Genomic DNA, 26,768 nt, shown 5'->3' on the forward strand with positions numbered 1-26,768 from the left:
ATCACAATAACTTGGTGCGTAAAAAAAATTCTTCCCATTTCCCCCCTGGATTTTTTGCCATAGTTACGGAGATTTATTATCCACGTTTCTTATTTTCCCAAATGATTTTTCTCTTTGTTCTGTTTTCATCTTTTCACTTTCTGTCTGTTCAGATTAGCATTGACTAAGCCTCACCACCAATTATTTTTAAGCACGTGAGCCCGATGTTTCCTCAGGGGTTCCACCCAACGTTTGCCATAGCTCCAGCAGACCTCGAATTGGGCAGAAGTGGGCCCTGCCCAAAAATTTGAATCGACCCCCTTACACAGGGGACTGAGGGACGTTCAGTGGGATCTCCAGGGGGTCTGGGCAACCCTCCCCCATCCCCCATGGCAGGCAGGCACCAGCTGCATGGGGCAGGCAGGCGCTGGAGATGGACTCCTAGTGTCATGGGCACCTGCCGGCCCCATGCAAATTGGGTACTCCCCACTGGCCCTGCACAGTTGGGCAGGGTCAGCACTGAAGGGCATCACCTGGGACTGCAGACTTGCAGTGGGGGCCACACGGTTTGACCATTTCTCCTCCCAGTTCCTTCACTCCGAATCTCCGACCAGGAGCCTACCATTTTTAAAAATGGAAAATGCGGCAAAAGCACAGAAGGTCAGTCAGCACCTGAAAGAGAAAGATAGTTTGATGTTTTGGTGCAATTGTTCATCAAAACTGGCACAATGAGGCTGGAGACGCTCCTTTATGGAATTGACCAAAACAAAATAGAGGCAGGAACAGGTAGGTTAGTTCCTTGAAGGGACTGTGCTATTTCTGATGCAAAGCCACACTCAAAACCATTATCTACAGGACCGTAGAGGTGTACGGTTCAGAAGGAGGCCATTCGGCCCATCAAGTCTATCCTCTTTCAGATGCTGACCGACCTGCTGTGCTTTTTATATCATTTTCTGTTGTTGGTTCAGATTTCCAGTATTTTGATTTTCCTTCTTAACCCACAGAGTTTCTTGAATTTCTAAGATGTTGACCTAAAAATAGTAATTCCCAAGTTTCGCATTTGATCCTGGCTTATATCTCAACTGGAGGTTACATTTAATTTGTATCCAGTCTTTTGAAGATCAAGTGTGATTAAATGCTTCATAATCTTCAATATTCATCAAACACTTTAACTACAGTGGGGTAAATCTTGACTTTGTGCTATAGTGTGCTAAGGGGTGATAGCGAGTCAGAAGATTTACCTTTCTCCCGTTTGAAGTCAACGGAAATTAAAATGGTGAGAGATGTAAAACGGACTGTCGCCTCACTATCACCCATTTTACACCGTCACACAAAGTCAAGATTGACCCCAGATAGTCAAATGTTTGTGTTGGATATATGCCTTCTTGTTAAAAATTCCATTAAAGAACAGCATAACTCACTCTGATTATACAGCTGCACGTCATTGGGACCTGCCATAGAATATTACAGCTGTACTGTAAACAGGGAACTCATCCATATATGCTCCTCGTGTGCCAAATCGGGAAAGTCCCAGCAATTTGAATGTTTTGAAATATCCAAAGCTGCAGTTTCCAATAGTCGAAGGGGGTGAAATTTGTGTTCAGCAGGAGCGCAAAACAGACAATAACAAATCGGCCACCTGTTTTACACTCCGCTCGATTCTCTTTTCCATTGAAGATATCCCCGCTGGAAAACATTTACAAGAGTTCTGCAGCCGGCTCTTGTAAATTAAACCTTCGGTTAAGCATGACATCCATCCAACGCATTATCATTCTTCTCCGTGTTCACGATACATCTTAAAGAAAGAAAGAACTTGCATTTATATAGCGCCTTTCATGACCTCAGGATGTCCCAAAGCGCTTTACAACCAATGAAGTACTTTTGAAGTGTAGTCACTGTTGTAATGTAGGGAACATGGCAGCCAATTTGGGCACAGGAAGCTCCCACAAACAGCAATGTGATAATGACCAGATAATGTGATTTAGTGATGTTGGTTGAGGGATAAATATTAGCCAGGACAACGGGGATAATTCCCCTGCTCTTCTTCGAAATAGTGCCGTGGGATCTTTTGGTGTCCCCTGAGAGGGCAGAGGGGCCTCAGTTTAACGTCTCATCCGAAAGATGGCACCTCAGACAGTGCAGCACTCCCTCAGTACTACACTGGAGTATCAGCCTAGTTTAAGGGCTCAAGTCTCTGGAGTGGGACTTGAACCCACAACCTTCTGGTGCTACCCACTGAGCCATGGCTGATACAAGATTGTAAGCAAGATTGGCCTCTGCACTCACTCAACCAACATGGATGGCAATCCTGTCATCAGCTGAGGGGACAGGGGAGAGAGGTTTAAGGAGCCAGTTAGTATTGGAGAAAAAGGCTTCAGGTCACCTTTGCTTTCTGGAATGATCTTGGAGTAGTGGATGACTTTGGTAGAGGAGGGTGAGGTCCGATGTGGTCCAGCCAGATGTGGTGATGGATGGCTAAACCAGTTGTGTTCCAGGTGCCCTCAGTCTACAGCCCTTGACTTGATGGAGCATGGTTGGGGGCCATACCAGAGGGAAGGACCAGGATGGGAGAGAGTAAAGATTTCAATGGTGACAAAGATATCAAAGGTGGAGGTGAGGGAGTTTCTGAGCAGATCAACACCTGGAGAAGTATCGTGGCAAATTTAGGGCCAAAGGCTAGGTAGTTGGCAGCTTGAAATTTCAATTGTAAGTGACGTAGGGGAAGAGTTTTATCCAGGGTCAGTGCAGAAGGAAATGGGGTTTGAAGGGGGAAGGAAGATGAAGATTAGCAAGTAACATAAAAGGGAACTCAAAAGTCTTTTATAAACATATAAATAGTAAAAGGATAGTCAAAGGAAGGGTGGGACCGATTGGAGACCAAAATGGAGATTTTCTTGTTGCGGCAGAGAGCAAGGCTGAGGTACAAAAGAAGAGGATGCTGCCAATGTCACAGTAGCCATGATGTGGAGATGCCAGTGATGGACTGGGGTTGACAAATGTAAAGAATCTTACAACACCAGGTTATAGTCCAACTGGACTATAACCTGGTGTTGTAAGGTTCTTTACAAATGTCACAGTAAAGGAGGAGGTAGTAGAGAAATTGGATAGGATAAAAATAGATAAAGAGGAGGTACTTAAAAGATTAGCAACGCTCAAAGTAGAAAAGTCACCCGGTCCAGATGGGATACATCCTAGGTTGCTGAGGGAAGTAAGGGTGGAAATTGCGGAGGCTCTGGCCAAATCTTCCAATCCTCCTTAGATATGGGAGCGGTGCCAGGGGACTGGAGGATTGCAAATGTTACACCCCTATTCAGAAAAGGGGAGAGGGATAAACCCGGCAATTACAGGCCAGTCAGCCTAACGTCGGTGATGGGGAAACTTTCAGAGACAATAATCTGGGACAAAATTAATTGGTATTTTGAAAAATATGGGCGATGTAAAAACATGAAAGTCAACATGGATTTGTTAAAGGCAAATCGTGTTTGACTAACTTGATTGAGTTCTTTGATGAAGTATCAGAGAGGGTTGATGAGGGTAGTGCGGCTGATGTGTATATTTACTGTCAAAAGGCATTTGATAAAGTGTCGCATAATAAACTTGTTAGCAAAATTAAAGCCCAGGGGATTAAAAGGACAGTGGTTGCGTGGGTCAAAAATTGGCTAAGGGACAGAAAGCAGTGGTGAATGGTTGTCTTTCAGACTGGAGGGGAAGGCAGGGGGGAGGCCAGAGTGAGAGGAACATAGAGTTCAGGGGGGTTGTAGGGCTGTAGAAGGTTACAAAGATAGGGAGGGGTGGTGCAATGAAGGAATTTAAACATGAGGATGAGAATTTTAAATTTGAGGCATTGGGGTCTGGAAGACAATGGCAGAGAGGACAGGGGTGACCGGGGCTTGAGAACAAGGCATGGACTTATCCTAGGAGGATTCATGCCTGGGACAGCTGCAGGAAAGTAGGAAGGCGGAGGAATAGTGATGGATTGGGGTAGGGATTGGGGGATCAAAGTTTCCAAGAGGGGATAAATTAAAGGCAGAATGACTGGTTGACTGGAAGGAGAGGAGACTGGAGAGAAGGGCCTGAGTGCGGCCAAGGGGAAAAAAAGGGAGATAGAAGTAATGAGCTTGGATCTGGAGTGGCAGCCAAAGTTCACATGCAGATGCACGTAGAGGGAATTCAGGTTATTTAGGCATGGCAGAGACGAGAGGAGACCTGTCCGAGTTATAAACAGAGGATAGGGAGGTGATGGTATGAAAGAGTCCAGAGTTAAAGTCTGAGTCAATTTGTAGACATCTTGGAGGGTCCACAAAGCAGTGTCCTAGTTCAGAGAAAGTTGTGGAGAGGGAGGGAATCCAGGAGCATTAGAGGGGCGGAGTATCAGTGGGCGTACTGCTGGAGGTTGTTAATTGGAACTGAGGTGGAGTGAAGAGCCAAACCCTGAACTAGCAGAGGTTGATTCAAGGTCCAGCAGAGGCGTAGTGGCCTCAGATTTTATTAGTGTGCACAAGCGGATCTGGTACACCAGCAGAGGAGTGAGGAGCAGTAGGATTGAAACCTGACAGTGAAGTCTAGGGAGTCACGAGATCAGTGCAGATGAGAGAACTGGTCAGTAGTACAGCTATAGGGGGGTGAGGAACACATGAGGAACGTAAGTAGCCGGTGCATCCTGTCCAGTGAAGGGTGATGAAGGATGTATGGAGCAGAGCAGAATCAGTGGCCACAGGAAGCGAGCAAATTGCAGCAAAGCAAAGATCATTCAGCAACATGGGGGCAGAATCCAGAGCAGGACGGGAACCAGCAGGAACTGTCAGAGCTAGTTCAGCATAGAATGAAAATCCCAGCAGAGGAGGAGATAACTGAACCTGCAGGAGCACCTGGTAATGGAATAGAGACAGTCCCAGCAGAGAATACAGTCCCAGCAGAGAATACAGTCCCAGCAGAGAATACAGTCTCAGCAGAAAGTGACGGTGAAGTTGGAGGTCACAGTAAAGCCCAGGAGCCAACAAAGAGATGGAATTCAGATCAGGAGAAAGTGAATTTCGGTCCCGAACCAAACACAGCAGCAGAGTAAAGTTGAAGAGTCAGCAGTGCACTGACACAGTCCAGAAACTCAGCAGGTAACAGCAGAAGGTGAGGGTGGGCACTGTAGGCTGGAACAAGTCACCTTAAAACTCGAAGATATGGAGTGGGAGAGCAGAATCAAGGCAGCTGAGACTCACAGTGTAGTCCAGCAGAGCATCATCCTGATGGCAGAGGAACCCAGGAGTCAGGGCAATCAAATGTGTGCAGAGTCCCAGCTATGGAAAAGATCACAGGTAAAAATACAGAACAAGCAGATTCTGCCACACTTGAAAGTTTCTGCACCTCATTTGATGGGCTGAGTGGTCTTTTCAATATTGAAAAAGAGAAAGAAAGCCTGATACTTCCTGTTGATGATTTCTGACTTCTAATTGACCTCAGAATTTACCTAAGAGCAACTCTTATTGACCTCAGGAAGACACACAACTGGATCTTGTTGTCCAAAAGTGACATACCAAGATAAACACAGCCACAGAAACTTAGCAGCAAGCTATAAAGTATAAAAGAGTGTTGCCTCTGACTTACTGTAACTAATGCCACGTGTAGCCAATCCTTCCTCCAGATCACCTCGGAGTGACCGACAGGATAGTGGGTGTTTGAAATTTGCCTGGGCCTCTACAGGCAGCTCCACCACGACAAGGGAGGCCCGAAATTGCCGGCACCTGCCGCACCTCCACAGGTAGCTCGTCCATTTCCGAAAATCGAACGTCAGACCGCCGGGCCTCACCAGCAGTGGGCCTCGGGTAAGTTTGGGGTGGTGGGGGGGGGGGGGGGGGGAGGGGGGGAGGGGGGGGCGTGGTGAAGGACAGCGGGAAGGGAGCTGATCACCAGCTGGCAGCTGCCGTCAGAACCATTGTGGAGCTGGGAGGACTCCTGCTCCTCCTGGCTGCACGTGAATTCCTCGGCCGCGTCCATGCCTGGGAATCCTGGGCGGAACAGGCTCGATTTCTGCTCCGCTCAGGGCAGCCCAATTATCCTGAGGGATCCGAAAAGGAGGCGTTCGGTCCTCCATTGGCCTGTTTTAGATGTCCGCTCCGGACGCCTGAAAATCGTCTGAGGCAAATATGGCATCAGGTGGTTTTCAGGCGTCCTTGGGGCGCAGGGCACAGCCCTGCAAAATTGGTCATTTTGTTCCCCCATATTCCACCTAGAAAATGGGCGCAACGATGAGCAATTTCTACCCCTGAGCCTATTGTATCTGTCATTGTACCATCCACTGCATAGAGAGTGGTGGAGTAGGGCATGAATGGGACATTGAGGTGTCTGTCGCTAACATCAGCGGTATTCAACACTGAGGGCCAAAGGCCCTCTAACTTACCAAGCTTAGGTTCAGTTGAGCAGTTGAATATTTACCACTGCTGGAAAATCATCCAGATAAAAGAGGCAGGGCAAAGAGAGATAGGATACGGATATCTTGGCACAGGGATATTGCAATGCATGCATGCTGCATAATCCGAGTGGTTATTCCCTCCTGTTTGTTGGGGATCCTGCTGCTCTTGGGCCTAAATTTGCTTAAACAACCAGGCACTTCAACACTATCTGAACTCAGATTTGCTCTTATTGACGGATTGGAATGCAGCATTAGACATCACCTATCAGGTATCAACCCAGCAGCAGAGTGATGATCTGTATTGAGCAGCATATGGAAATCGACAAAAGACGATATTGCTAAGACTAAGGACAACTTCAGTAGCTCCAATATTCCTAGCTCATCTTCACAAAGGATGGTTATTACCTGTGATTGACAGCTAAAGGAATCCAGGACTGTATATACACTGGACCTTGATTGTGTCACTACCCATCTGGACTGTGCCTGTACATTGCCGGTTTGCATTGTTTTGTCACGTATGTTTGTATTGAGTCCTCGTATACTTCTATTGAGTCCCTGCTATTTGAAATGAGGAGACAGTTCTTTGCATAGCGAGTTGTTATGATCTGGAATGCATTGCCTGAAAGGGTGGTAGAAGCAGATTCAGTAGTAACTTCCAAAAGGGAATTGAATATATACTTGAAAAGGAAAAATTTGCAGGGCTATGAGGAAAGAGCAGGGGAGTAGGACTAATTGGATAGTTCTTTCAAAAAGCCAGCACAGGCACAATGGGCCGAATGGCCTCCTCCTATGCTGTATGATTCCAAGTGACGATAAGGCCTGAGATCTGAATTCACAGTTTCATGTTGAGGAGGCAACTCCCAACCAATTGAGGACGTTTTACACCAGCCTGTTTCTTTCTGTTGAACAGCAAATTAACATTCACAGGTAAAGCAATAATGTTACTTTTTCCCTATTTCTTCAATTCGAAGGGAGCCCCCAAGCACAGTGTTATTATCCTTCACCAGCGGATAGAATGTTCCTACTGTGGAGTGACTTGAGCTTTCACTATCAGTCCTCTCGCTCATAAATCAAAACACCAAAGAGCAGAATTTCTCATATCTTTTCTCTCTCTCTCTCAAGGTGATGAGTTGGAGTACATCAGACCAAATGTCTACAGGAATATTGCGAAACAGTTGAATATCTCGGTCAGTTCTGAAAGCATCGTGTCAGACGCATTCCTGGCTGTCGCCACTGAGCTTTTCTCTGCAGGTAAATTTCTGAAATGCTTATTCAGTTGTGTATATGACAGGTGGGAGGGACCCTGCTTCCCACTGGGCTTATACTGTTGAGCAGTACCTATTGCACGCATAGAACGTACATCACTAATCCTAGCTTTCACCTGAGGCTCAGCTCTCCTATAGATCCCCTCGAGGTTTTTTTTGCAGGTTTACTTGTACAGATTTAAGTTCCTGCTTTGCCTTCCCTGCAGTATTTCACAGAGCAGAGCGAACAAGCAAGCTGCTCCCAGGCCTCAACCAATACTGATAAAGAAACCTGTAAGACTCCACCATTAGTTGTTTCATTTCCAATGGTTGGCATAGCTCCATCGACAGGGGTAACTGAGATGAGGAACTGTGGTTTAAACTATGCTACAAACAAAAATGCCATTTGTCAGCTTGCAAGTAGTATTTGTCTATCTCTTGATTTTTCATTGCATTTATCACTCCGTTTCTTATCATTCAGTGTTTATCTTCTGCCTCTGGCTCCTCGATTACTGCACATATCATCATGTGTCACTGCACCCTGTAATTCATAGGATCATAGGAACAGGAGTAGGCCATTCAGCCCCTCGTACCTGCTCCGCCGTTTGATAAGATCATGGCTGATCTGTGATCTAACTCCATATACCTGCCTTTGGCCCATATCCCTTAATGCATTTGGTTGCCAAAAAGCTATCTATCTCACATTTAAATTTAGCAAATGAGCTAGTATCAATTGCCGTTTGCGGAAGAGAGTTCCAAACTTCTACCACCCTTAATTTGTGTAATCTCTCCTCGTAACTTAACCCTTGAAGTCCGGGTATCATTCTAGTAAACCTACGCTGCACTCCCTTCAAGGCCAATATGTCCTTCCGAAGGTGCAGTGTCCAGAACTGCTCACAGTACTCCAGGTGCAGTCTAACCAGGGTTTTGTATAGTTCCAGGCTTGTCTGTTCCTTCATGTGTAATAATGGAATAGCTTCCAGTCCAGGTCCTGTAGACACTTGAGCTGTTTATGTCTTCTTCATACAAAGGGTGGTGGAAATCTGGAACTCACCCCCCCCCCCACCAAGAAAAAAGCTGTTGAGGTTGGGGGGTCAATTAAAAATTTCAAAATCGAGATTGATAGATTTTTGTTAGGTAAGGGTAGTAAGGGTTACGGAACCAAGGCGGGTAAATGGAGTTAAGATGCAGATCAGTCATGATCTAATTGAATGGCAGAACAGGCTCGAGGGGCTGAATGGCCTCCTTCTGTTCCTATGTTCCTATATTACCCGATCATTTTACAGCAGCAAAATCAGCTTTAAAACAGTTCCTTCAGCTGCTCGGCCCTCCAGTGGCCATGTTCTTTGCCCACTTCTGCCTCCAATGGCGTGTTGATCTGCTCTTTGCATTGATAGTTGAGGCAGAAATGCCTAGTGGCGAGTATTGAGAATGGGATTAAGTGGATAGCTCCTTTGGAGAACTGGCACAGGTGCAAAGGGCTGAATGGCCTCCTTCTGTGCTGTAACATTCTATGAATCTATGAAAATTACCTACTTGGTATTATATGGTACTTGCAATGACAGTGTTCTCTGGTTACATTATGAATTTGCCAATGACTTTGTAGTTCCCATCAAACTATGGATAGAAATGAGTGGGTAATTTAGAAGTCTGTTTATATAGTGCGCACAGAAACTGTGGATTATTGACCTCTTCCCTTTCTCACCTTCCCTAATGCTAATACAGTAACTGTTCACTTGAATAATAAAGTTTAACACTTCATTATTAGCCACCGAGAGCTGGAGTTCAGCCAGTGGAATGTGCTATAATGACAAATATTGCTCAATAAAGGAGTTTCTTTATGTTACACGTACTCCACTGAAGTGTGTACCTTGGATAGCTTTATAAACAATGGGAGAATATGTCCCACAGTAAAAGCAGTAGACTGTGGGTAGGGCATTGAAAGGTCATTGTGTTGCAAAAGCATTACAAGTTGTAGAATTCTTGCTCTGATGTGAAGGATTCAAACCCTACCAGAAACCGAGGTCTATTCAAACATTAAAAATAAATTAGGAATCATCGATCATATCTAAGTCACTGCTATACACTGGGATAGTGTAGACCTGCATGAATCGGATACAGCAGGTAGCCTGGAAATCTGTGTTCTTATCATTAAACAAACAATAGAAAGCAATTGGGAGGTGAAAGATCAAAACACACATGGGCTGTTACTGAATGCTGTCAGTGGGACTTATTCATTGTATTGGTGCCATATACTTAGGGTTGCCAACACTCCAGGATTGCTTTGGAGTCTCCAGGAATTGAAGATTAATCTCCTGGTCACTGCTGCGAACAAAACCCGGGAGAAAAATCATAGGGCATTAAAATAAAATTGTGTTTCTTTTTCATTTTCTTTGAACACTTTCGCTTATTAGTTATAAAAATATTGGAGTTAGGACAAAAGCTGTTTGACTGAGAGTTAAGAATGATCCAATTGGGTAACAAAGAGTCTGTTCGTATTCCAATTGCCCGTGGGAAGGCAGAGCACCGTGAGGATGGACGTGTTAGGCGACCAATGGCGGGAGCGTGGGGGGCAGGGTGGTTGGAGGCAGGAGGTCATGTGATGAAACCTCCAGGAATACGGCCAACTAGAGTTGGCAACCCTACATACGCTATAGGAAATTTTGCTGCTGTGTGACACTCAATTCATGACCACTGCCATCCTAGTGTTATACAGCTCAAAACGCTTCCCCACAACAAATACAACCCACATTTGGGTTGCTAGGTTTTCCACAAAAGGACAAGATAGGAAAATTTCACAGGCATAGAATACTCTTCATTGAAATGCTAGTGACAGCACTAATGTAATGCAGACCTAGAACCTCAAAGACGAGAGAGCAGATCAGTGGCTTGAGGAAGCAAACTGTGTATCAATTGACCTGACCTGCATTATAAAGGTGTCACTATCTTAATATAACAAATAAATATGTATACAAATGTATAAAATGGATGATTTTTTTTGTTTGCTCGTTTTAAGGTGATTTCTCTTTCTAGGCTCTGGTTGAACAGCGCATCATCCCCACCTGAAAGAGCAGCTTGGTGACCCAGGTCCCTTCCTGCAACAGGTGCAGGACCCTTCTTTCCAGATTCGATTTGGGCCAGCACAGCTTTCAGGCAGTTGCCAGGGACGCCTAAAAGCAGCGCAGTCCAATACGGTGGTGGCCTTGCTGCCACTGCATATCGGGAGCGAGACCCTGGCACGCGATATTGGACCTTCACTGCCTGTTTTACACCTGAGAAATGGGTGCGGAGCAATCCAATTGCTAGGCCAATGAATTACCTTTGACTGGCATTAAGTAGGTCCCGATGAGTTAGACCAATTTAGAGGAGTTACTTAGCCTGATTGTGCAGGATAGATACATAGGGACAATTTTCTTCTTCAGGTGTAAATCAGTTCTAATTTGTTATGCACTGGTTTAAGACCCACCTGAATCTGAAGTGTTCACAGCACTCAACTTTCTGCTCTAACCTGATTCGTGTAATTATTCACAACTCCAGGTACAAGCTCAGGTGAGTCCAGGTATGACATTAGTGGTAGGAGAGGAAATTTGTGTGTAAGTCAAATTTAAAGAGATGGGAACAATTAGAGGAGAGTGTCACAAGGAGGAGACAACTGGAGGCCTTAACCCCACCAGGTTTCACTGGGTGTTCTGGAGACTCAGTGTCCACCATACCAGTGGGCTTGAAAATGACATGTTGCCCTACCCTGCCCCCTTTTACATCAAGTAACGAAACTCCCACCTGCTTCAGGCAGGAACTCAAGACGTCTACCCCCACTCTGACCACATTGAGCGAAGCCTTAAACCAGTGGGAGTCTGGTGGGACTGACTCCCCCTGGATGTCCTGGTCACTGATCCCCACTGGGTGTCCAGCTATGGCTCCAAATTGGGCTGCTAGGAAGATGATAATTAGCCCTTATATAGACACAAAGACAGACATGCATCGCACAATTGTTGAGAAACCCATGTTAATACATCAATATCAATCCTCCCTTTTACTTATAGGTGGCAGCTCCTGTATCTCCAAACCCAAAGACTTTGGGCTGCCCTGTTGCTGTAGAAATTCTACATTCAGTCCAAAGCCCTTAGGCTCTCTTGGTCCTCCAAGTGTTCTGCATTCAACTCAAAAATGTTGGTGCCTCCTGTCCTCACACATTCTGCATTCAATATAAAGGCAACAGGACTAATTCTCTGAATGTGCTCCTGACATGGATCCTTGTCCACTGGGAGGGTCTAACTAGAAATCGTAAGTACAATCTGCATGAAATTCAGTCTGTTAGATCAGAAAATCACGAGGATCGTGCCTATGAATTCCCAATAGTCGCTCCCAGCGAACGAGGCTCCACATCAAGCGCACATTCAGAAAATCATCTCCAATGTGTACTTTTCAGCTCCATTTCTACAGACTGTAACTCAGTGCAACATTGGTGAACGATGTCTCATTCATAACCCGGCAGAGATCAAACCTGAAAACATTCACATAGCAAGAATGGCACTGAGGGGATGGTGCAGCACATGGATTTGCAGCTAACACTGAGCTAACTTCAGAGCTAACTTCAGATCTTTGGATCACTGTGCAATTGAAACCTTTCAAAGAGGAGAAGAGTTTCACTGGGGTGAGCCCTGCAATCCAGTTATAGAAGCAAGATCACAACAAGTGGGAGAGTGAAGTCATTCACCTGTAGGAAGTCATGGTTTGAGTGAGGAAGTTCTCACTCACCAGCCGGATGTGACCAGACCATGAACCATCTGACTGGGAAACATGCTTGACATTCCTGGCTAGCTCTCTGTAGCAGACGCTCCAATCTACAGATTATTAGCTTGTTCCACAGAGTGTGATGTCAGAAGGTGAATGATTTTATTTAGTCAGGAAGGTCTCGCTGCCCTTTTTTCTCATTGACTCCTTGGTAGTCCTTTTCTCATTGAGCACCCTCTTGTAGTCAGTATTCATGAATGAGCTGAGAGTTAGCAGATTATTCTACCCTCTGTCTATGGACAGGCACTTTCAGCAGGGATCACTGGATGGCAATCTGGAACGGGAACCCTGGCTATAGACCTGAGGCCACTTGTACCACCCAGGCTGATATCAGCTAACTCGGCACCAACTGCGTATCTTGCTGGTCTGTAGGGCTCAACCACTCATCGGTTAAACTTGCTGAGACATTGGGGAAGCTTCTCAGGCCACTTTTGGGCATCTTCTAGTTTGTGTGTCTGAAGACTGCAATAGACAGAGTCCTAGGAGTGGGTTGTGCACCAGTCAGGGAATGGTGTGTGGCACAGGGGAAGGAGAATATGATGCGGTACTTGGGTGTCCATTTCCAAACCCAGACCAATCTAGAAGATGCAACTTGGAACTAGAAGCAAGCTGAATCCCGACTGAGATGAAGGGTCAGTAAAGAAAGAAAGAACTTGCATTTAAATAGCACTTTTCACGACCTCAGGATGTCCCAAAGCGCTTTACAGCTAATGAAGTACTTTTTGAAGTGTAATCAATGTTGTAGAATCATAGAAAATGTTGGGAAACGCAGCAGCCAATTTGCACACAGCAAAGTCCACAAACAGCAATGAGATAAATGACCAGATAATGTGTGGTGCCCTGATCATATAGTGATTAGTACTCTGCGCTGTGGTCGCAGTAACTGCGGTTCAAATCTGAGTCACGTTATAGTTTGCTTACCACGCTTGGAGTACTGTGAACAGTTCCGGTCTCCATATTATAAAAAGGATGTAGAGGCACTGGAGAAGGTGCAAACAAGATTTACTAGGATGATACCAGAACTGAGAGGTTATAACTATCAGGAAAGATTGAGCAGGCTGGGGCTCTTTTCTCTAGAAAAGAGAAGACTGAGGAGTGACCTCATAGAGGACTTGAAGATTATGAAAGGGTTTGAGAGGGTAGACGGAGAGAAGGTGTTTCCACTTGTGGGGGAGACCAGAACTAGGGGCCATAAATATAAGATAGTCACTAATAAATCCAATAGGGAATTCAGGAGAAACTTCTATACCCAGAGAGTGGTTAGAATGTGGAACTCCCTACCACAAGGAATAATTGAGGCGACTAGCATAGATACATTTAAGGGGAAGCTAGATAAACACATGAGGGAGAAAGGAATAGAAGGATATGCTGATAGGGTTAGTTGAAGCTCGAGTGGAGCATAAACACCGGCACAGACTAGTTGAGCCGAATGTGCTGTACATTCTATGTAATATCTATTTTAGTGACATCATTTGAGGGATAAATATTGGCCAGGATACTGGGTGGAACTCCCCCCTGCTAGTCTTCAAAATAGTGCCATGGGATCTTTTGCATCCACCTGAGAGGGCAGACGGAACCTCTGACAGTGCAGCACTCTCTCAGCACTGCACTGGGAGTGTCAGTCTACATTTTGTGCTCAAGTCTCTGGAGTGGGACTTGAACCCCATGACCTGTTGACTCAGGCATGAGTGAGCTACCAACTGAGCCACAGTTGGCACAGTATTGTGTATTTGACAGGCAGTTAGTGACGTTGATGAAGTACATTCTGCCAGAACTCAAGCAGAATGTTCAGTCCTCAGACCACATCCTGGTGTGGGTTTACATCATGAAAAGCAGCCACTCAACACCCTCACCGAGGGAAAGATATTCTGTAAAGCCGTTTAATTTTAATTGAAACATAACGTAAACAGTGAAAGTTTTTTATTGGATCAGTTCAAAGATATCACTAACTGAGTAACATGATAAAGATTAGACACAGGTTTACAGTAGTGATATTTTATCAAGCTTTAATCTGAAATCATCTCAGTTATAATCACACTACCGGTTCTTTAAAAGGAAAATATATTCTACCCAATTGCCACATGGTTTTACATGTCAATTATGTATAAACTCTATTTATGTTATGTTAAACTTGTGTAGAACCTTGGTTAGACCACATTTGGAGTATTGTGCACAGTTCTGGTCTCCAGATTATAAAAAGGATATAGAGGCTCTGGAGAAGGTGCAAAAAAGATTTACTAGGATGATACCAGAACTGAGAGGTTATACCTATCAGGAAAGTTGAGCAGGCTGGGGCTCTTTTCCCTAGAAAAGAGAAGAGTGACATGATAGAGGTCTTTAAAATTATGAAAGGGTTCAATAGGGTAGACGTAGAGAAGATGTTTCTGCTTGTGGGGAGTCCAAAACCAGGGGTCATAAATATAAGATAGTCAGTAATAAGGAATTCAGGAGCAACTTCTTTACCCAGAGAGTGGTGAGAATGTGGAACTCGCTACCACAAGTAGTTGAGGTAAATAGCATAGATACATTTAAGGGGAAACGAGATAAGTACATGAAGGAGAAAGGAATATAAGGACATACTGATAGGGTGAGATGAAGTAGGGTGGGAGGAGGCTCGTGTGGAGCATAAACCAGTTGGGCCGAATGGCCTGTTTCTGTGCTGTAAATTCTATGGACTCCAATTCTGCAATATAACCACATGCAGTGATCTCAGCACAAGAGTTGGTCTCACAGGACTCTGATCTTAGACCAACTGCAGTCAAACTGCAAACAGAGAGAAATAAACTGCCGAAGTTTTCAAATTTCAGTTTAAAAAAAAAGTCCGGACCACCTTTAAATATTTAACTTTAGAAAAGAGCCAACTGTCCCATTGTATCTTTGATAACGGCATCGTTTCCTGACAGCAGGAACACTGCGCATGTTGTAAACTAGAGAGTGATGCAGAGGCAGCCGTATAGCTCAGCACCGTGGGCTCACGGTGCTCCAAAATAGTCAACAAAGTTGCAGAGTCCGTGGCGCACCAGTCACGTCTGGTTGGGGGATTTTATGGTCCAGAGACAGTCTGGGAGCAAAGTTTATGTCGACCGCCCTCCTGTGACATCATTCTATGGAATGTGGGCAGAGTTCCTCATTCGCTTCCTGGAACCGAGCGGGAGTTCTCCAGCGAGTAGGGTAGACTCTCCTCACTGAGCTCCCATTGAGCATCCAACCTACTGTACACGCCTGACAGGAAGCAGCAGGGACGTCTTTCCTGCCCCGGGACACTCACTCAGCTGAGGCTTACTCCAGGTGCAGTCCTGTGACTTGGCTGGGAATTGGGCCCAAACATTGGCGAGGAAGCCGGGAGCATAGATTCAGGCTTTGAGAGGCCTTCTGGACAGCAACAGTTAGAAAGGCCCGAAGCCTCGAGCTCACCTGGGAGGTGGGGTGGGGAGGGCAGGGGGAGGAGGGAGGACCAGAAGTGCTTCTTGCTCGGCCTGCCCCTGGGGCTAGGGTTGCCAAATATTCCTGGAGGTTTCATCACATGACCTCCCACCTCCAACTCCAAAGTCAAATAGCCTTTTTCCCAACTCCAATAACTAAGAAACAAAAGCGTTCAAAGAAAGTGAAAAAAACATTTTTTTTATGCCTCTGTGATTTTTCTCTTGGTTTGCTTGCAGCAATGCCCTGGAGATTAATCTTTAATTCCTGGAGACTCCACGACAATCCATATTTGCAGGGGATTCCTGGGATTGTGTCAGTATTTACAGGAGGTCCCTGGGATTGTCAGTATTTACAGGAGGTCCCTGGGATTGTGTCAGTATTTACAGGAGGTCCCTGGGATTGTGTCAGTATTTACGGGAATCCCTGGGAGTGTGTCAGTATTTACAGGGGGTCCCTGGGAGTGTGTCAGTATTTACGGGAATCCCTGGGAGTGTGTCAGTATTTACAGGGGGTCCCTGGGAGTGTGTCAGTATTTACAGGGGGTCCCTGGGAGTGTGTCAGTATTTACAGGAGGTCCCTGGGAGTGTGTCAGTATTTACAGGAGGTCTCTGGAAATGTGTCAGTATTTACAGGCGGTCCCTGGAAGTGTGTCAGTATTCACGGGAATCCCTGGGAGTGTGTCAGTATTTACAGGAATCTCTGGGAGTGTGTCAGTATTTACGGGAACCTCTGGCAGTGTGTCAGTATTTACGGGAATCTCTGGGAGTGTGTCAGTATTTACGGGAACCTCTGGCAGTGTGTCAGTATTTACGGGAATCTCTGGGAGTGTGTCAGTATTTACGGGAATCCCTGGGAGTGTGTCAGTATTTACGGGAATCCCTGGGAGTGTGTCAGTATTTACGGGAATCCCTGGGAGTGTGTCAGTATTTACTGAAGGCCCATGGAGTGTGTCAAATTTTGAAGGGCTTTCCCAGGAGTCTGCGTATACTGATGGCTCCAAGAGTGTGGCAGTAGTTGCAAGGTGTTCCTGGGGATGTGTCATTATTTGCTAAGGGAATCAGGAATGTGGCAATATTTGCAAGGAATCCTAGAAGTGTGTTAACACACAAAATAGTTTCAAAAACACCAATGAATGTGAAGGCTCAGCACATAAAACTTCCCTGTTCAATTTAAAAAGTTATGGGAAGAGGGCAGGGAAATGGGATTACGTGACAAGCTCTATCAGAGAGCTGGCACAGGCACAGTGGGCTGAATGGCCTCCTGTGCTGTACAATTCTATGATTCTGAATCCTCACTGATGAAGGCAAATAATGTGTGGATATCAATCTTAAACTAAACTTTCATGGATCTATATGATAAGTGCTCCTGCATCTTTATGGTTCTGTATGTTGAATGCTCCTGTATCTTTATGGTTCTATATGTTGAATGCTCCTGTATCTTTATGGTTCTATATGTTTTTTTTATTCGTTCATGGGATGTGGGCGTCGCTGGCGAGGCCAGCATTTATTGCCCATCCCTAATTGCCCTTGAGAAGGTGGTGGTGAGCCGCCTTCTTGAACTGCTGCAGTCCGTGTGGTGAAGGTTCTCCCACAGTGCTGTTAGGAAGGAAGTTCCAGGATTTTGACCCAGCGACGATGAAGGAATGGTGATATATTTGCAAGTCGGGATGGTGTGTGACTTGGAGGGGAACGTGCAGGTGGTGTTGTTCCCATGTGCCTGCTGCCCTTGTCCTTCTAGCTAGTAGAGGTTGCGGGTTTGGGAGGTGATGTCGAAGAAGCCTTGGTGAGTAGCTGCAGTGCATCCTGTGGATGGTACACACTGCAGCCACAGTGCGCCGGTGGTGAAGGGAATGAATATTTAGGGTGGTGGATGGGGTGCCAAACAAGCGGGCTGCTTTGTCCTGGATGGTGTCGAGCTTCTTGAGTGTTGTTGGAGCTGCACTCATCCAGGCAAGTGGGGAGTATTCCATCACATTCCTAACTTGTGCCTTGTAGATGGTGGAAAGGTTTTGGGGAGTCAGGAGATGAGTCACTCGCTGCAGAATATCCAGCCTCTGACCTGCTCATGTAGCCACAATATTTATGTGGCTGGTCCAGTTAAGTTTCTGGTCAATGGTGACCCCCAGGATGTTGATGGTGGGGGATTCGGCAATGGTAATGCCGTTGAATGTCAAGGGGAGGTGGTTAGACTGTTAACTGTTCCCATATCTTTCTGGTTCGATATGTTGAGTGCTCTTGTATCTTTATAGTACTATATATGAGTGTTCCTGTTTCTTTATGGTTCTATGTGTTTAGTGCTCCTATATGTTTAGTGTTCCTGTATCTTTATGGTTCTATATATTTAGTGCGCCTATATCTTTATGGTTCTATATGTTGTGTGCTCCTGTATCTTCATTGTTTTATGTGTTGAGTGCTTCTGTATCTTTATAGTTCTGTATGTTTACTGTTCCTGTAGCTTCATGGTGCTGTATGTAGAGTGCTCCTGTATCTTTATGGTTCTATATGTTTGCGCATCCCTGATTTTAATTGCTCCACCATTGGCAGCCATGCATTCCGCTGCCTAGGTCCTAAGCTCTGGAATTCCCTCCCTAAACCTCTCTACCTCTCTCTCCTCCTTTAAAACGCTCCTTAAAACCGAGCTCTTTGAACAAGTTTTTGGTCACCTGTCCTAGTATCTCCTTATGTGGCTCAGTGTCAAATTTTGTTTGATTACACGCCTGTGAAGCGCCTTGGGACGTTTTACTACATTAAAATCATGATTCAAAATTATGAGGGGTCTAGACAGATAGAGAGAAACTGTTCCCATTGGCAGAAGGGACACGAACCAAAGGACACAAATTTATGGTGATTGGTAAAAGAACCAAAGGTGACATGAGGAAAAACTTTTTTACATAGCAAGTGGTTAGGATCTGGAATGCACTGCATGAGGGGGTGGAGAAGGCAGATTCATTCATGGCTTTCAAAAGGGAATTGGATAAGTACTTGAAGGAAAAATATTTGCAGGGCTACGGGGAAAGGTCGGGGAAGTAGGACCAGCTGGTCTTGCAGAGAGCCGGCACAGGCTCGATGGGCTGAATGGCTCCTTCTGCGCTGTAACCATTCTATGATTCTATGTAAATGCAAGTTGTTGTTGTTGAGTGCTCCTGTATTTTTCTGGTTCTGTACGTTGAGTGCTCCTGTACCTTTATGTTTCTATACGTTGAGTGCTCCTGTACCTTTATGTTTCTATACATTGAGTGCTCCTGTACATTTATGTTTCTATACGTTGAGTGCTCCTGTACCTTTATGTTTCTATACGTTGAGTGCTCCTGTACCTTTATGGTTCTATATGTTGAGTGCTGCTGTATTTTTCGTGTAGGTATAACCTGGGGGAAGGTGGTGGCCCTATATGCTGTAGCTGGAGGACTCGCCATTGACTGTGTGAAGCAGGGGCAGCATTCCATGGTACACACAATAGTCGACTGCTTGGGAGAGTTTGTCCGGAAAACACTGGTGACGTGGCTTCGGAGACGGGGAGGATGGGTAAGGGACATTCTTTTCAGCTGCTTTCAATACTTATAGCAATATGCTCCACATTACAAAATGATTAAGGGTTTCTGCCCTAAAGTTAGCTTCTGAAATGATTACTTGCTGTGTGATGAAGCCTTCAGACCGGAAAGGTTCCAGTTTGATCACTAATCGCTAAATGAGTTAGCCGACCTCAGTTAGGGCAGTGATAGGGACTTCAAGGTTGCCACAATGTCCCTGGAATCAGAGAAGGAATAATCAACCAGGTTCTCACTCCTGACTACTGTCCAATTTCCCGTGCTGGGAAATGCATTTGTATGAATTCTGAGTGAGGACAGGGTTCAGGTTCTGTAATGATGCCTGTCCATATATGAAGAATAGTTAGGTGAGGTACCGGAAGGTAGGTGACCCTTGTGGAACTGCACCCATGGCCGTGGCTCAGTGGGTGATGGGTGAACGTGACGTGGTGCGAGTTAGGATACGGGCAGCAGAGTTTTGGATGAGCTCAAGTTTATGGAGTGTGGAAGATGGGAGGCCGGCCAGGAGAGCATTGGAATAGTCAAGTCTAGAGGCGTGGACGAGGGCTTCAGCAGCAGACGAGCTGAGGCCGGGGCGGAGACGGGCAATGTTACGGAGGTAGAAGTAGGCGGTCTTGGTGATTGAGCAGATATGGGGTCGGAAGCTCATCTCAGGGTCAAATAGGACGCCAAGGTTGTGAACGCTCTGGTTCAGCCTCAGATAGTGGCCAGGGAGAGGGATGGAGTTGGTGACGGGGACCAAAGGCAATGGGTTTGGTCTTCCCAATACTTAATTACACTCTCGTTCTCTTGACCAATGTCAGGTCAGAGTTGGAGTACAGAATTCCTTTGCTGTTTATGTTCACCCCTCCCCCATATAGTTCTGCTCAAAATTCTCTTGAAATAGATATTGTTCATCAGTTAACACTTTCTACCAGTCTTGCTCACATGTTTATTCCTATCGTAACTTCAACAGCCAGAGAAAAGTATGGGAGTGCAGAAGGAGCCGGCATTGTAAAGAAATCCTTTGGTATAAAGGAACTCAGCCATACAGTGCAGGCAGCATTGTAAAGAAAGCTGGCAGTGTAGGAGTATTTATACAGCCTAGTTGTTTCGGGTTGCTGGGATATCTGGATTACACATTGATCCCATTACTTTCTGTTCAGCGTTCGCACAGAACTATAACGTAGAGCTCAGTACATGGGTAAGCATGTGCAATTCCTTGTACTCACCCCGAGCTCATTTTACACTTGCCATTTCAATGGTGCTGTTGTCTGATGCTTAAGCAAAATGCTGCATTTATACTTCAAACCTGAGTTAACGTGACAGAGAATAAAATATTTTCAAATGGAATTCGGCAGCTCGAGTGCAAAGCTCTGTCCCTGATCAGGTGGTGTTTAATATTTCTCATCTATTCTGATCCTAGGCTGACATTACAAAGTCTGTGGTTAACAATGACCCCAGCATCCGTGATCATTGGCTCGTCTCTGCCATCTGTACCTGCGGACACTTCCTCAAAGCGATCTTCTTCTTCCTCCTGCGGGAGCGATGACTCCACCTGGGGAGATGTGGCCGCCATTAACTGCCCTTTTCTAACACGATACAGAATTCCCAGCCAGCCTGAATACACCATAACGATTGGAAGCAAATTCTGAACTTCGTGGACTGGAATCTGAATCCTTTTAGAGTCATCGGCTAAACCGGGAACATGTAACTGAACAGACAGCGGAAACAGTGGCATCAACATTCCACTGACTCTTCTCTCCAAATGGTCCCGATTTCTAGGTGTGAAAAGTATAATCTGTGAGACAATAATCATTTAAAGGAGCAGTCCCAGCTCGCTTGCAAGTGAAACCCTCCTATTTACAAGGGCAGCTAGTTCGAAGAATCAAGAATGAACGAAGATGAATGTGGTGCAGTTTTTGATTTTGTTTTTTTGAAAGCTGCCATTCCTGTGGCTCCGTCTTTGATTCTACAAACTAGCTGCACAAGAATGAATTTCTGGCTGGGCAAGACAGAAATCCAGGAAAATACCAGTTTCAAAATGTAAGACAGAACAGTAACCCTGATATTGACAAACAGCTGGTGGATTTTTGGGACGATCCGTTCTCCTGCTAAGACCTGATTTTACGATGACCATATTCTGCTGCTCTATTGTCAATTTAGACCCAGTTTAAGATTTTTGTACAGCTTTAGGAAAAGACGAATTTGACTATTGTGGCGTTTATAGAGGGACACTGGTTGTAGGCTTGTTACTATGACTGTTCCTTCCATTTATATAAAGACCTATCCAGGCTCATGGCTGCAATGGGGGGAATCTTTCCAGTATGAACCTTAGTGCCTTGAATGATAAAATGAGGATCAGATATGACTGTGACCTCCATGTAACAGGATCTTGTCCCCTACAATCCAGAAACTACACTTTTATTTCATAGGCTGCCCTTCAGAGTTCCATGATACTGAAGTTAACAAAGACCACAAGGATAAATACAGATGTTACTTGGCCCAAACTGCTCATCCTTCCATAGAAAGCTAGACCTAGAAATTTGATGGTGCTGCATCCGTTTTCAGGCGCTAAATGGGTGCCTAAGCCTCTATTAGTGCAGGTGGGAAGCACACACTCGCAGGTAGCAGAGCGCGCCCGCCATATTGGGATAGGCAGAAAAATAGGCATCCGGGGCCCACGCCTGAAACAGGGTTGAGGCCCTCTGCGAAATCGGGCTGCCCTGAAATAGCCGGCTCCAGGCTGGCTGTGTTCAGGAAAACCAGGACAACATGCGGTCTTACCAGAGGCCCTTAAAGGGACCGCTGCAGGCCGCTGTCAAAAAGGTACGTTTTTAAAAAATACTTAACTGAATGTGGAGCTGGAAGGCGTTAGACTGCTCCTCCCGGTCCACTGCAGTTCCACAAATGGTTACCGGCCCCCGATCGCCCCCCTCCCGATAACTCCACTCCCGATCGCCCCCTCCCGATCGCCCCCACTCCCGATCACCCCACTCCTGATTGCCGCCCTTCCTGATCACCCCACTCCCGATCACCCCACTCCCGATCGCAACCCCCTCCCGATCACCCCACTCCCCATCGCCTCACCTCCCAATCGCCCCCCCTCCTGATCGCCGCACTCCTGATCACCCCACTCCCCATCGCCCCTCTCAATCGCCCCACTCCCCATCGCCTCACTACCTGAATGCCCCCCCTCCCGATCAGCCCCCTCAATTGCCCCACTCCCCATCGCCCCACTCCCGATTGCCCCCCCCCACCGGCGCCGCCCATCCCCATCACGCCCCCAATCCCGATCGCGCCCCCGTTCCCAGTCGCCCCACTCCCGATCACAAACCTCCATCAAGAGGCATAATAACGATGGGGCCTGTGAGTATCTACATGGTGGAAACTAAGTTCTAGTTCTGACTTGTGGGCCAGCGGATATAACAATGGAACAATTTCTTGACCCAAATTAAACTGAGAAGTGACCCTGTGTAAAAACCCTGGGAAGGACCATCCTGTCAGAATGTCAAAGCTAATATGGTTGCTCAATAATAGAGCCTGGAGTTCCCCAACGCTGCAAACTGGAAACTAATGCTAACGGTGCAGTCTTCTATGCAAAAATCTTAAACGCACATGTTTGAAGAGGTTAAAACACTCGGTACAAAAACTAAAAATACATTTCCAACCAGGAACCAGTGATTAGCTGACTGGCAAAATCACACATGAAATGGAGCTAACAGCTCATTGCATAATTAACTAAATGCAAATGGTCATTAAAGTCTGAAATAGCTGCAACAGGGACATTCTCGTAACACCGCGAATTACAGGGGAGGCTGCTGCAAGAGGTTTCCCTTTAGTACTCTGTCCTCGGAATCTTCCTGTGAAATCCAGGACTGACCTTACTGGTTACGGGAGTATGCTCACCAGGGGATCACCCGCTGAACAACTTCAACTTAACTATTTGCATAAAAAAATGATCATGTGGAACTGTACTGTAAATTGGTCTGAAGACCGAAATAACACCTTCGACTAAGAATAAAACTTCAGGATTTAGCCCAACACTTCTAACTTGTGTTCACAGTAAGCAGACCAGAGTCAGGATTTTCCTCTCAATGCCACGGGCAGAGGTGAAGATCTGTTAGGTTGGATCTTTGCCCATTGTTTATGATGATTGTGTTTTCTATCAGAGGTGATTCTGGATGCCTGAAGTGGTTGTCCAAATACAATGGGCATCTTTAAGTGAGGTGATACTGACTTGATAACATAACACGCCCCATTTTCAATAATCACCACCTCAGAAACACTGGATGTAGCTTACACCCATCGAGAACAGGTGTACAACATTGCCAGGTACAATAGAAACAGCAGAAATAAATTTAAAGGTAATTTAAAGTTCTAATCCCTTATTTTTGAACCTTTTTTGTCTTCTTGTCACTATTGTTTCAGTGTCTACTTTTGTATCTTTCTCCATGGGACTTCCATTTTCCTATCCTACCCTATTCTAAAGATGTCACAATGGGTTTCCCATTGGAAATTATCTGTGAGCAAGAAGAGCAGGTTAATCGGGCACCACAGCAAGCAAATGTCAGCCACCCGCCAGTACCTCCATTCTAAAATATAAAAGGTCAAGCTGCACTGACCTCCAGCTGATCCAGGAGCAGGGTTTGCAGAGGCTGAACTTCACAACGGAAGCCATCAATAAGTTACGACCTATGCTGTAACCTGATCTACAGCTCACCCCCATCATAGGCAGAGCTGCCAGTGGCTGTGAAGGTCTCTGCCGCCCTGAATTCTTATGCGATGAGTGGAATGGTGTGCCACAATATTAATAATTATCTCTTTAAAAATGTTGTTGCGCCAGAGATATATGGGATGTCCATTATGTTCTTCTGTCAAGTATACATTGTCAGACAATTATGTTCAGGCTAAAACTAATAAGAGAAATTTATTTACAAATAAAATGTTACACAGAAATAGTAAGACGTTGACGGTACAAACACTTCGAGAACAATAAAGGTAGAATCAGTCCACAAGAGTTTAAAATATCTTCTTCAGAACGTATTTCTTGCGCAATTTGGTAATCTGCAAGACTTTTGGAGGAAGTAGACTTTTGATGCGGGGTTGATTTTAACTCCCAGCGGATTTCGGGTGGGGGGAGTGCAAAACACACTCACAGGCCTAAGTTTGAGGCCTAGGATATTTTAATTCCCAGGCCTTATCTGCATGCCCAAAACAGGTAGCAAGTGGCAGCTGGCCTCGAGGTTACTGGCTATCAGCAATAGGAAGCAAGGTGAGATAGTAGTGAGGTAGACTATTAACAGGTACAGTAATCATAGGGTTAACAGACTCAAATCCAACTCTAGTCAGAAAAAATGTGAAACTGAGAGAAAGAAGTGAGAAGGGAATGTTAGATGGTGGCCAGACACCAAATTGCCAGTGAAGAGGTGATAAAGAGTCAGAGGCAAATGGAGGTTTGAGGATGAGAAATGTCCTAAGAGATAAGAGAGTCCAGACTGGCAAGGCCAGCTTGACTGTTCAAATGAACAACAAACAGATAAAGTTGCAGTGCCCAAGAGCTGGGGGGGGGGGGGGGGGGGTAGGTTTGAGGAGGTGGACCACATGACCTTAGGTGTACTCACATACTAACCCCGTATATAGCCAATATATTTACGTTTCAACCTTGTGTACTAGCTCTACGTTAACCATATGCATTATACAGTATAAAGGTGGGATACGATAGTCTTGCATAGGGCAACTGTGAGCAGTCAGAGTAGTCAGTTTGCCAATCCACTATGAGTTCTTTACTGGTATAAACGGGTACTGACTTCATAAGTATTGTGTATGTTGAGTTTGTATTTGATAAATAAAGAGTATTGATCAGATGACTCTGTCTCGAGTCCACGAGCCTGCATTAAAAGCAAAAGGAGAAGGATTGTCCTAACACTGGCCAGCACCAGAGGAAGACTCGTTGTCCAGCAGGTGAATTGCGGGGAGGAGTTTCTGGAGGGTCTCGGGTGTTCGGGGTAGGGAAGGCTCTGACTTTCCTCCTGGCCCCACCTACCTTGGAGGGTCTCTGTCCTCCCAACAGCTACTGACCTGGTGGGAAAGTCGCTGCAGCTTCCCAGCTCAGGCCCAGGTTAAAGTCCAATCGGGGTCCCACTGATGTAATGCGACCCTGATTTGCATAAATTTATGAGGCTCCCGACTGCTTCCGGCAGGTGTCTCAGCCTCAAACTGCAGCGAGCAGTTGAAATAGTGGGCAGCAGGAACAGGATGATAGAAAGACTTGCATTTCTAGAGCGCTTTTCATGAGCTCAGGATGTCCCAAAGCGCTTACAACCAACGAAGTACTTTTGAATGTAATCATTGTCGTAGTGTAGGAAACAATAGGCAGACAATTTGCAGACAGCAAGGTCCCACAAACAGCAATGAGACAATGACCAGATCATCTGTTCTAGTGACGTTGGTTGAGGGATAAATATTGGCCAGGACACTGGGGAGAACTCCCTTGCTCTTCTTTGAAATAGTGCCATAGGATCTTTTACATCCACCCGAGAGGGCAAATGGGGCCTCGATTTAACATCTCAACCGAAAGACGGCACCTCTGACCGTGCACCACGCTTCATTTTAAAGGACCCCTACCCCATTCTTGCCAGGTGGGTGGGTTGGTTAGTAGTGTGAGAATCTTGTATGTGGTTCCTGTAGTGAGATCTAGTACAGTGAGGAGTCACCCTTTTAGAGATTCTACAAAGTCCCTGGAGTAGAATCCTGCTCTCCTGATTAGAGTTGACTTGTTCTATTGCCTCCAAGGCTAGTAATTTGTCTATCTGCATTGAGAGCATTGCTGCAAATGACAGCACCACGGTCCAATCTGATCACCAATCCTATAGGTGCATTTCTGAAATGACTATTTCTGGAACCCATCTGAGACTTGCTTGTGCAGCTTCCGTTCCCTGCAAGCGGCACTTTCCTGAGATCGCAGGTGGGAAGGGCGAGTCTGGCAAGCCGTTGGTACGAGGGGAGCCAGATTCAAGGTTAGATCTGATGGTAGCCTCTGGGCATGCACGTTGTTCAAAAGTGAGGGAAGGCTCTCGAACATGAGAACTGGGGCCACACGATTTTCTGCTAGTTTTTGTTCATAGATTCCAACAGTTTCTCTACTTGTTCCCCTAAAATACTTTCTCCATCAACTGCTGGTTGCAATAGCTTCTATTACAGTGATGGTAAATGCAGCTGTGCCAATCTACCAAGAAATACATTGATAGGCATGGGTATTGCTGTCAGGTCAAGGTTTAGACCTCTACACTGTGGCAGTTTGATTTGATCCTCAATCAAGGTCAGCAATTGACCTAATCTGATTCCTACTGCCTGGCTTTGTGCACTTTTGGAGAACAAATCTAGGCCAGTGGGCCTGGTG

General features: G+C 45.7%; 1 protein-coding gene across 2 annotated transcripts in view; it reads left to right on the plus strand.

The window, feature by feature from the left end:
• The window catches only part of boka (BCL2 family apoptosis regulator BOK a), a 36,263-nt gene extending 11,030 nt beyond the window's left edge, over positions 1–25,233 (plus strand). For both annotated transcript variants that reach the window (XM_067995638.1, XM_067995637.1), the window contains exons 3-5: positions 7,505–7,633; positions 19,201–19,364; positions 20,793–25,233. In XM_067995638.1, the coding sequence (XP_067851739.1) occupies positions 7,505–7,633; positions 19,201–19,364; positions 20,793–20,918 (419 nt within the window). In that variant the 3' untranslated portion in view covers positions 20,919–25,233. The remainder of the gene's footprint in view (positions 1–7,504; positions 7,634–19,200; positions 19,365–20,792) is intronic.
• The last annotated feature ends 1,535 nt before the right edge of the window (positions 25,234–26,768 follow it).

The sequence above is a fragment of the Heptranchias perlo genome, chromosome 13 (assembly GCF_035084215.1).
Source record: "Heptranchias perlo isolate sHepPer1 chromosome 13, sHepPer1.hap1, whole genome shotgun sequence".
NCBI classification, from domain to species: Eukaryota; Metazoa; Chordata; class Chondrichthyes; order Hexanchiformes; family Hexanchidae; genus Heptranchias; species Heptranchias perlo.